Below are 12,432 nucleotides of genomic sequence, written 5' to 3' on the forward strand. Positions count from 1 at the left end.
AACACTACTCATTATCGTTTGTGTTTGACGTTTGCTTAGCGTGGGCACGTAGAATTTACCCCTTCATAAATATTTAAATTTCTTCCGTGTTTCATCAGTTCTTATCATCGTTAACAGTTTACTGTGATTGCATGGTAAGTGTTTCGCAGTTGACTATAAAATATAATCAAGTGTAATGTACTTTTCGTCCAAAAAAATACAAAAAAACGTGTCCGAAATTTGAATTCAATCTGTCCAAAATTTGATTTAGTGTCCGAAGTTTGATTCTTAATCGCTTCATTTGAAAAGCATTTTATTCGATGATTTTTCATTTTCAATCAAATGGGTACCAAAGTAGAAAGCTTAAAACAATATTGAAATAATTTATCGAAAATATCAACCAAATAATACCTGTGCATAAAGCTTAGATCTGTTTTCTGCATCATATGCCTTAAGCGTCCGAAATATGATTCAGAACGGTATTGCATCATATGCCTTAAGCGTCCGAAATATGATTCAGAACGGTATATTTATTCACCTAATCAACGATTTATCAAGAAAAGTTTAAATCTATATGCATGTATTTCCAATAAAGAAGTTGTTTTGAATCACTCATTCTCGTTCAATATGATGTAAAGACACTTTTCGTGCCGTATTGATATATCAAAACAGTCATCTGGCATCTCTGAATATGAGTTCAATGTTTACATTTGATTGTGTTGTTTGGAAAGGGCCCATTTGAGAATCTGTATAATCTTGCAATTACTGAATTGAATTTGACGATTGCAGTTTAAAACATACATTGCTTATGCAATACTAGATAAGTCGTGAAAAAATAAAGGCGGAAAAGAAGAATATCGATGCTTTAAATCAACAAGGTGAACAAACACATCAAACTAACTAGACAATTCGACTGATTCATCGCCGAGCGCGGCCAAACGGTCGTCGAGTCAGACGAGCTATTCGTCTGTTTTTTGGTCGAGCTTGGCTTCTGGAGTATGAAAACCAACGAGACGAGCGCTCGTCTTCTGGAATAGGGCTCATAATTTATCCCGGCATAAGTCAGTATTCTCATGATTATACGATTTGCAACATATTTGGATATTAAAAGACGGGTGGGTAATGTCGTGGACATAACCGGAGAGACGCAGGACTACACCAAAGGGTGTCCATTATTCGAATATCATGGAGCACAGATCCCAGAATGACCAACTTGTCATGTACAAAATTACAGAAAAAAAATCAAAGGATAAAATAAAACCTCAGCACTCAGCAAACACTCAAACGTTTAGATTCAAACACGAAAAAATCAAAATTTGTCGTGCAAATGTCGTGCGGTGCAAATGTTGTAGGGGTTATTGTTCAGCCGGCAACAAACACACACTTGATGGCAAGCATATCGTAATAGGAATTTGCCGTCTGGTATCGTGATATAATTGGGCTTTGCACTCCTCATGAATAACTGTGTTTTACTAGTCAAGTCCTTCATTTGATACCCATATTGATGGGGTTTAGAGAGAATATGTAATCCGCCATTTTGTGGTGGCGGCCATTTTGGATTTACATTTTTCATAAATAACTGTGTTCTACTAGTCAATCGCTTTCATTTGATACCCATATTGATGGAGCTTTGAGAAAATATGTAATCCGCCATTTTGTAGAGGTCGCTATCTTGGATTTTCAAAATCATGAAATACGCAGTTTTATAATGATTGCAGAGATAAAGGTGTGTTCCAAATTTCAGATCAACCGGTCAACAAGAAAAGGATCAAATTTCAATTAATGTGGTACAGCGCCATAGACAAACATGTTACGTACAAACATACAAATATGTCACAGCTAAATAAAACCATTTGAAAACTCCAGCATTCTATTAAATCGAGCGCGATTAGCCACTCATTCACCCGGCGCGACACTTACACCGCTTTTAACACACTCCTCCTCTCCTGCTCTCCTGCTCCACATCCCATTGAAACTCCTGTCTCTCACTCTTGCGGTATCGCACCGCATACATCCCCGGCAAATGCAGCGATATATCTTATGCTGAAAATCGATTTCAAGATAGCGTCTTTCCTGCTTGGCGTCCGATGATGTAATGTGGCCAAGCCCCACCATCGCTCACTTTATATAGCCATATAGTTAACGTTGTAGCGAGCGCCTATATTTATTTATAATCTCTTTTTCGTCTCCCTCCTTCACCTTGTCCATGCGTTTCGCCCGTACCCGTAGTTGCTTGTAATGAATAGCTGTTTGCTGCGGGAGCGTAGACAAAATGTATGGGAAAGTAGGGAATTCTTTCTTCCAATTTTTCATCAATTTGAACTTTATATGAGCTGAAAGACCGTAATGTGTAGCATATAAACAATTGCTGAGGATATTTCCTATCAATGTTTGTATTTTGAACCAAAATGCATTCATTAATTGAGGAGGTATTAGCTTGAGCTTGAGCTTGGGTAGACTGTGCAATTCGTAGTTGCTCTCCGTGATTGACCTGAACCAACCAAATTGCACAAAGAACACACAGAATGACGCTTGGGAATAGCAAATCATTCTCGTTGTGCAAGTTTCGGTGATTCGAGCTTTAAATGGTCAATAACGACGCCGGCCACGTCCTTACAGTCACCAGGGGAAGGGAAGGAATGTTAGTATGATATTCGCCGCCCGAAGTCCAGAAGGGTCGCCTCTATAGCGTGGTTCCCTAGCGTTTATCGTGGAGGGATAGTTGTTAGTGGGCAGAGGTAAAAATCAGGATTCACTGAGGTAATTTATGTGATTATGTAAACACGAACTATCGACCTTGTCGAAATTCCAAAAATCACATATGCCGCAACACGCGACAAGTATTATTTTTGGGAACTTTTTTTTCGAAATCTAGTCTCGACGGCGTTATGTTATCTTATTTTAGTTATCTTACAAGATAACCCATAGAATTTCTCTAAAACACATCAGACTATTATTATTCGCTTATACTCTGTATTAGATTCCAGTGGCGGAGAGTTATTTTGGGAAACCTAAAAAAGTAATCAAGATCATTGGGAAACCTGAGAAGATAACCATGAAACCTACTCTAAAATCAATTCAATTAAACTCAATTAAGAGTTACCTTTGGAAGCCTGAGAAGGCAACCGGGAGAACTTCCCTAAACATGTCTGACTGGTGATATATTCTGTTCTACATGGCGTGTACGCTTCAAAAAATCGCGACTGTAAAGTGTTATCTTTGAGAAATCTAAGAAAGTAACCGATAGAACTTCTCTAAAACACATTTGACCGTTATTAATCGTACTTTGTATCTAACTCCGATTACAATTGTGCAGTGTTATCTTTGGGAAACCTGAGAAGGTAACCGAGATTTACTCCGTTTAGATCAACCAATCCGGTGTTATATTCCATTTTTAATGGCGCATATGCTTTTTAAAACTTCAATTGCGAATGTGGAGTGTTATGTTTATGCAACCTAGGAAGTTAACCGGGAAAACTTCTATAAAACATACCGGAATAGCGATATATTTCGTTAGTAATCACGTGAAGGCTTTATTTTGAAATTCAAAAAGTTAAAATTAGAAAACCTAACTCTGAAACTCTAAGCGTAAAATCTCAAAAAAGAAAACTAGGCCCAATATTTGAAACTTCAAAAACAATTCTCAATATGGATTCCAAGATAACTTCTTTCTGAAACCTAAAATCTATATTCGATGTATAGAATTCACAAAAACAAATCATAAACTCGAAACCGCCACCCTTCGCTGTAATACTATTCAAGCACCTGCAACTATCATCTAATTTTTACTATTCAACTCTTATATTAAGGGAGGTGTATTTGTAACCAATGTACAAGGGTGACTGTTATAAATGAATTTTGTTATACAAAATTTAAATTACTACAAATAAATTACTGATTATTAATAAATAATATACATACATCATATTTACACCTACACAAAAACATGCAGTATATTCACGTATAACTATAAACAAACACAATCTAAATTAATATGACCCCTGAAATAGCAACACACAAACAAAACGTATTTCAACGAACATTCCTAAACATAAATAGATATAATGAGGAAAATTTAAATTTCATGTACAGTAGACGAGCACTGTTCACGTAGCTGAAGGGTTTGCTCTTACGTAAATTATGTATCTAAAACAACAAATTAAAAACCTCTCAAATCGTACAACAAATCAGCAGCATTTGGATTTTTGACAGGTCCATTACACATCTGCCGCCAGTAAACATGAAATAATTGAAATTATTGCTCTCGTGAATCATATAAGGAGAAAAAAGCTAATATTTCACCAGACTAATCCAATGCCAATCACTTTCTCTGCCTCTCGCTACACCACGATCCTGATTACCACGCGCACGGCGTTCTCCTTCACAGCTAAAACACACTCCGCCTTTACAAATGATCATTATGTTTTCATTATTCCACCATCACCATCATCCACACTACCAATAAACAAAACACAACACTATAGCCCACTCCAATCAACCAGTACCGGATAGAAACAAAAAACAATTCATGCGTATGATACATTCTCTCTTTATCTGACACGACGATAACCGATGTGTTGCATCACCGAAATGGCTCTCCGCTCTGGATTTCAAAACCACTCCGAACTGTATGATAACTCTCACAGCACTACGGACTCTCCGGAGCGAGAATTCTCTCTGACTTCACATCGGGCCACTAATCAGCGTAACAACAAAATGGCGCTAGTGAAGAACACCACAAGTAGCATAACTATATTCTGCTCTGAAGGGCTCTCTGGTCGGTGATAATACCACTATTGTAAGATATTTCAAACACACGCAGGTCACAATAATCAAGAAAGAGAATGTGAATCGGATGAGGAATATTCACCAACACACTAACAAAGAACATGCATGTGCTGACTGGTTGAAAAATTGGCTTCAACACTTAATCAGTTTGATTTTCACAAATCTATTTTGAATCTCACTTTGCTACACAGGTAATTTTTCGCAATACTATGGCACTACTTCTACACCTCAAACCATTTTAACACCGATATTCTGATGAAATCTATACGTCCCCCTAAATTGCTTGTTAAACACACAACACGTAAAAGAACGGAGCGACAGAAAAACACGTCCGAACGCGATGGCTGCCAAAACCTCTCTCTCATTAATTGAGGAGGTATTAGCGTTCAAAAACTGAACACTTTTTCACATCGAAATATTGAAATGGGCCCCTAAATTGAAACGTTAGACGTAGTCCTACGTCTAAAACACAATCTATGCTTATGCATTATACGCTTGTTTTCATATTTTCAGCGATAAAACAGTGCGAGTTTGGCGTTGGACTGCGGGCAGCGGTTTCTGCGAGGAACCATTTTCTCCTCTTTTGGGGCACAAGTATGGAGTAACTTGCGTACGCGTATCCCCTAAGGTAAGCCTGAAACGAATACTACTTATTTTTTTAGGTACAATACTGCCTATGCATCAACGGATTATTTTTTTTATTGTATCGTTTTCAATATTTTTTTTAATTAAATTAACAAATAAACCAAATGTTCTCTGCAATTAGTTCAAATATAACAATATAACAACAATTATTGAGTATTTTTCCCCTGTTGGGTGGGAACCACTACGTTCATTGTTTTGAACTATTGTGGTATGCCATATTTTTTTCTGCTGCGCTTCGAGCTTATCTAATGCTTATTAATGAAAGAGTGGACTGAAAGCTATAGCGAGATAAGTGCCAATCAGGAATAATTTGTCTGATCAAATTTATAATCATGATCGGAGGCACAAAGCAAACCTCCTTGGGCTCTAAAATAGCCTTATCAAGTATTGAAATCTGCGTCTTGTTAGAGATTCGCAATCACAGAACAATTTTTTCGAGGTTTCACTTTCGGCATTACAAAAGCGACAAATATCATCTCGAAGATTCGAAAATGGTATTTACTCGGGCAGTGTCTAGGTAAAAGTCCAAAAATGTGCTGAGGTCTTTCTTATTAAGACTCAGAACTTATGGAGTAACATTAATAATCGGGTGATAATTTTTATTGACTGGTTAAAATGTACAGCCATTCAATTGGCCATCAGTTCCCGCTCTTTCCATTTTTTCAACTCACTTTTCAACAAACGTCAGAAATTCCACAGAATAGTTCTAAACCAGTGAAGGGTGAGCTTGAGCCACATCTGGCAAGTTCATTTCCCTTACTGATGATTGAATCGTGTGCGTTCCAGTTTAGTATGATATTTCACTGAAACGCTGCATATCATTTCCTCTCCCTCAATATGCAAGGACTGCAGATGCTGTTTTTTTTTCTTTTTGATGAATTGTTGCTTTTGAGACATTTATGCTTAAATCTTCTGTGATGCCCCATAATTGTGTAAGATTTAAGGTCATCTGCATCCTGCTCGATATCACGTCGTCGAACTTTCCACGAATCATCATGACTAGATCAACAGCAAAGCCCACGACTTCGAAACCTTTTACCTCTAACCTTCTCAGAAGGTCATCAACCACTAGTGACCAAAGAGGAGTTGAAGAACTCCTTATGGGCAACCTTTTTTTTGCAATCACAGATATTGACGACCCGCCTATACAGTAATCGAAATGTCTTCTTCTCATATCCTGTTCCATTCATAGATAAGCAGCATTATCGATTTCAAGTGACCGCACATAATGTATTTTGACGTAAAATTATGTCTTTCAGGAACTTATTGAAGGTACAAATTGAAAAAACTAAAATCGATCGCATCGTGAAAAATATCCAATTTCAAACGCTTATTGCTCAGTCATTTTATGATGGATTGGTGAGATTTTTGCGACAATCGATTTCGGCACTCCACAATTATTTTTTTTAATTGAATAAAATAATATATGTCATGAAACTAATAATCGAACAATTGAAAAATCTCAACCGTTATCCAAATAGAAATATCTCGTTCTCTTGTACTCACAACTATTTCTCAGCCAGTTTCTGATAGATTTACGAAAGTTTTGCATCAATCATTTTGGGCACTCCATAACATTTCATTACAGTGAAAATGAATAAAATTATATATTTTATGAAACTACAGACTTCAAAACCAATGTGACAGGGAGAAATTAATAAGAAAAAAATAATTCTGGATCTTTAATGTTGGTTGCTTCGTGAAATTCATATCAATGACCGATCATGCATTGTGGAACATTTAGCACAAGTGTAAGTGTAAAATTGTATATGGTAGCGGTTGTGTTAAAATGACTTGAAATATGAAACGATTTATTTCAATTTTCATAAATAAAAACCAATGTTTGGTCCCACTCGAGTACGGATCATCTGGCTTAAGCTGTCTGTTTTGTTGTGTTCATTTCCACCCAATGAAAGTTCATGCGGCGAGAAAAATTGGTTAAGTGAAGAAATATTCGAAAAAGTGTTTTCGAATATGATCTACACATCGTACACTCTGTCCAACTTCTATAAGAACAGGTGATGATCTTGCTGCTTTGTGTCATTGTAAACAAACAATGCTTCAATTTATATTCTAGTGTGTAGGTGTTGGTGACTACCATACACAGCATGATATTCATATGTGTGTGTGTAAGCACTGAGCGTAAACTAATGTTTTCGTATTTTCAACTGTCAAGTTTCTATAAGACCAGTTACATTTTCCGTTCTTTTAGTTGTTTTGATCAATTAAATCTGGAAAATGCCGAAGGGAAAAGTCCTCACGGAGAGAGAAGAAGGACAAATCGATGCATTTCATTAAGAAAATGTGGGTATTAGAAAAATTTCTCGTCGGATTGGACGATCTCATGAAGTAGTGCTCAATTATTTGGCGAATCCTCAAGGATACGGTAAGAAGGAGAGAGCTCCACGTAAATTTAAGCTCTCTGACCGGGATAAGCGGGAAATAGCTAGAACAGGTTCGAATACCTCAAAATCGCATGTGCAAATAAAGCAACTACTCAACTGCTCGGGTGACAATTCGTCAAATTTTGGTAAAAATCATCTCATGAAGAGGGCTTAAAAGGTTAAAACTCCTCATCTCACACCATCTCACATCGGAAGACGTCTGAGTTTTGCCAAAACTCACCTGAACCGACAGTAGGACAAGGTATGTTATGACAAAGAATGTTTCCAAAAGAATACATTTTGCTATATACCATAACGAAAAATACTTCAATGTATAGGTTATCTTCACTGACAGAAAAAAAGTTCTATTTTGATGGTCCTCATGGTTTCAACGGATACTGGCGTGATTTACGGATGAAGGAACAGTATTTCTCAACCAGGAATATTGGTGGAGGTTTGTGCATGGTTTGGGCAGGATTCTGTGCAACCAGAAAGCTCTAGATAGCTTTTACATCATTCAAGGATTACACACATGTTCTGGAATCCTCTCTCCTACCGTTTTTGCGTGAATATCGTCAAACAAAATCCACGTTCCAGCAAAGCAATGCTACTATTCATACCAGCAAGAAAACTAAGTAATGGATTAAGGACCAAGAACCTAATTTTTTGGACTTATAAAAGAAAATTGCATTTTCCATTTCAAATATCATGTTTTTGTTCTGGTGAGAAAAATTGATAATTGTGTTCGATAATGATAATTATCTTATATTACATTGGTGTTTTTTCCCTTATCATGTAACATCAGCATGTAACAGATAGCCTAAAGGAATCCTACGTCAACTATGGATCGTGTCTCGCACACAATTCTCATGTGACTTTTTTTACGAAAGTGATTTTCCAATTTTTCGTCACAGGCGTGTGTAGCGATGTGACTGTGGATTTGCCTGATTGGTAGGCAAACTGGCAGTTAGATACTAGGCATTTGGACATGAAAACAGAATTTATGTATTCATAAAATACTTTTTCCATAGTTCTCAGCAGTACTGATAATAAACTGGTTGGACTGAATGCCTTCGGGAATGATTTATCACGTTCCCCGCTTTTGGAATGAAAACTACTTTAACAAGTCGAACAAGTCAGAGTCAGAGTTCGAGAGCACCTTGTGTCACTAGTACTAGAGTCAGAGTTAACACTTGTAGATCCCGAGAAGTGAGTATTCTTCAGTAAGTCTGATACATCTGAGGGAGTTTTTGTGAACCATCCGTCGTCTTTTCTAAGGGAACCAAACCCGTTTAAGTGGTCTTTTTCCAGTATCTTATTGAGTCATGCAACGATTGGGGAATGCTTTTGCTTTCCCAATCGTTGCACGATTTTTGAATGCTTTCGCAATTATGTACCCAGGATTTTCGTTTAGATCGTCACAGCTCTCTGCTTTATTCGGTTAGGACTCTCTTATATTGAGTCAAGTTCGAAGTAATTTTTACTTTATTGAACAGTTGCCGCGCTGTTGAGCTTAGTGCTTCTGATAATTTTCGTATAGAGCAATTCCACGCCAAATCAACCGGCAATTGATCCAACCGGCCTGATGGAAGCTTCCCAAAAACACTATTTTTATTATCATATGACCAATTTAAATTACGACTGATTTTTGGGAAAAGGCGTAATCGAAATCATCGATCTTTCTTTCAAAAAAAAATCGTAACTCTAAATCCAGATGTCTGATTAAAAAATGATGTTCGACAAAGTTGTTGGAAAATCAATGAACTATTTCGAATGCACTGTTGAAAAATCTTACTTAAAAATTGAATTTAATATTAGAAACTTTTATATCTCAAGACATCCCCTCCCTCGATATTTTTTTGTATATTTCTAGTGGAAACCCCTTTCAATTTAACAAACTTTGACGTACATGGTGGTGTGGTAAATTCACCAAAATGAAGATATGAATTTTTTTAAATATATGAAATTTCAATATAAAATCGTTATAATTTAAGAAAAGTAATATAAAAAACGAAATCTACATACGATTCATCATGAAAACCTACATATAACGTTTTGTCTCGAGATATAACCATTTTTTTATAATGAAAAATATGTCAGTGAAATTTCTATACGATGTCGGAACATTTATTTGTTGTTATTTTATTTATTGTTGAAAATTCTTTCACATACCATTTATATTTGTGAAGAAAAAAGAAATAGATACGAAAGAATAATTTTTTTCGATTTTTATTTATTTCAAATATGATTATTTATATACAGGAAATATTCGTTTTCTTCGAAATCAGTTCAAATGTGTCTCTGGCTAATCTATAATCATCTTTAGAAAAAGAACAGGATTTTTTAGTTTTAAAATTCTGCTTACAATCATTGGCCCAATCATAAAGTTCTTTTGATTTTTTCAGCGGATGCTCATGCTGTCTTGCGAAACTAGCTCTTCTTGCCATTCGTTTCAAAGTTCTTCTTATTGTATCACATGGACCTTTGCCATTTGAAGTGAAAAAAATGCCATTCAACTTCTAAACCATAGCTTCTCGTAAATTCACCTAGACTAGCAAAGTTTTTTCTATTCTTGTACTGAGAAGCAGCCCCATCTGGAATATCATTGAAATAAACTACAAACGGGTGTATTGTGCACTGGGAAATATTGCAATGATAGCTCTCAACCTCATCTTGTAAAACAAAAGTATAATTTTCTGTAACTTCTTCTTCTTCTGCCAAACATTGTTTTCTTGTTTTAGAAAATCTTGCTTGTTCATTTTTAATGAAATCGTGATGTATCAATTTTCTTCACAAAACATGAGCAGAATTCTTCTGAAGACATTTTATTCGATTTAATTTCATTGATTAAATCGGTAGCAAAGAATTGATCTTTGCAGGATCGATCTTTTAAAATTCGAATATCCTTTTCCAATGTATTTACTTGTTCTATATAAGTGTTGTCGTTTCTTCAAACATAGAATAAACATTTCACATTTCTATCAAATATCAAATGCATTTTATTTTGATTCTCAGCATGAGGGTCACAAAAAAACTTAAAAGTCTAGATAAATTGTATTTTCCATTCATCTTGTACCGTCATGGAATTATTTATTTAAATGAATTAGTTGAATATTATTATTGGAAATTCAACAACTTGTATTCATCCTGACTGTGCTGACAATAATCCCACAAAATCCAACTGCACAATACGTCCGTTTTTTGGTAGTTTTGATTTTATAAATCTTAGTAGTAGTCCCAATTCTAGGAAAGAACGCTGGGCTGATGTCACCATCCAATTTCGTTACAATGTTCACTGTCAGTCTAGTGAATGCGATGGTGTAAATATAACTTGTGTTTTGTAATGACCGAACTTACAAAATTGCTTCTCCTAAATTTGCGACTACTAATTTAACAACTTCGAAAGGGCTCCAATGTTTATGAAATTTGTCATCAGGTTATTTTTGGTGAGATTGAATTTAATGTTCACTGAAAAACCAATTTATAAAAATTCTCCTACGATCAAAAAGATCGAAAAGATCGATCTTCACGATTTTTTGGAGTAAAAAATCGATCCAAAAATCGAAAATCGAAGACGATAAGATGACACCGACTGCCCAAAAGCGACCTCTACAACATTTTTTATTCAATTGAACTTGATTTTTTTTTCAAATGGTGATACATCATTACAATTCACATAAATACCATATCCTTGTGCAGGATTTATTACAGTTTTCAAAACTGCCTTTCGTTTTGTGGTGCGATGGTTGTTTATTGAATTATTCATCATCAAAGACGAAGGTCCTGATTCTCGAATACACTTCACGGTGGAAACGAAATAAACGGCACGCCATTGAACTACGTTTTACGAGTTAGTGAAGTGTCGAAGATAATAATGAGTTTTCTTCATGTGATGTAATAATCTCATATAAAAATCTCATCTGAAGATAATTTGATATTATAATTATAAGTTTAGTTGGAAACTAATCTCGTAACCAGATGTTGACACCGTACCGTTGTCATCGCGGATACGTTTCATTCCGTTTCCACCGTGAAGTGTATTCGAAGTGTATTCCAGAATCAGGCCCGAAGTAATAATCTTTCATTCAAACTAAAATATCTCTGTATTGGAAGATCCTACAGGAACGTTCTCGCAACAAATTAAAGCTGGTTGATAAGGTTAATTGGATTTGTTGTTGATTTGGTTAGCAGAAAATCTTTGAAAAAACAGAGAATAAATAAGCGATTTTTCATTTCTTCCCGATATTGTTGCCACTACACCTACACACACCAAGATAAACATATATACGTAAAATACTCCAATGCCTGAAAATTTTAGCATCAAAATGATATATATCCCATCAAAATGCGTTGATTTTTCACGAAGTTACAGCATGTGGAAAATCACTTCCTTCCTACTTTGTTTTTAAGAGGCTTTAAACTTTGAAGTTCATTCGCCTCTAAGGAATCACTTAAAATTTCCGATTTCGCACTCTGTTCCTCTAATTTTTTTTGTCGAGTGTATATCGAAAATGGTCAGTCTTAGGACAATAAACTTTTCATCCAAAATTTCGTGTTTCTACACGGTTTATTGCGTTACTTTTCTTGTAAAGCTAAAATTTCACAAAGTACAGAAATTTCATAAGTTTTCAAAAAT

The 12,432-nt window shown here is 35.6% G+C and overlaps 1 protein-coding gene across 1 annotated transcript in view; it reads left to right on the forward strand.

Moving 5' to 3' along the window:
* LOC129765332 (WD repeat, SAM and U-box domain-containing protein 1-like) overlaps positions 1–12,432 on the forward strand; it is a 63,867-nt gene that overhangs the window by 8,286 nt on the left and 43,149 nt on the right. Inside the window, exon 2 of the mRNA XM_055765508.1 lies at positions 5,281–5,395. Within this exon, the coding sequence (XP_055621483.1) occupies positions 5,281–5,395 (115 nt within the window). The remainder of the gene's footprint in view (positions 1–5,280; positions 5,396–12,432) is intronic.

This window comes from Toxorhynchites rutilus, chromosome 2 (assembly GCF_029784135.1).
Source record: "Toxorhynchites rutilus septentrionalis strain SRP chromosome 2, ASM2978413v1, whole genome shotgun sequence".
Classification (NCBI taxonomy): Eukaryota; Metazoa; Arthropoda; class Insecta; order Diptera; family Culicidae; genus Toxorhynchites; species Toxorhynchites rutilus.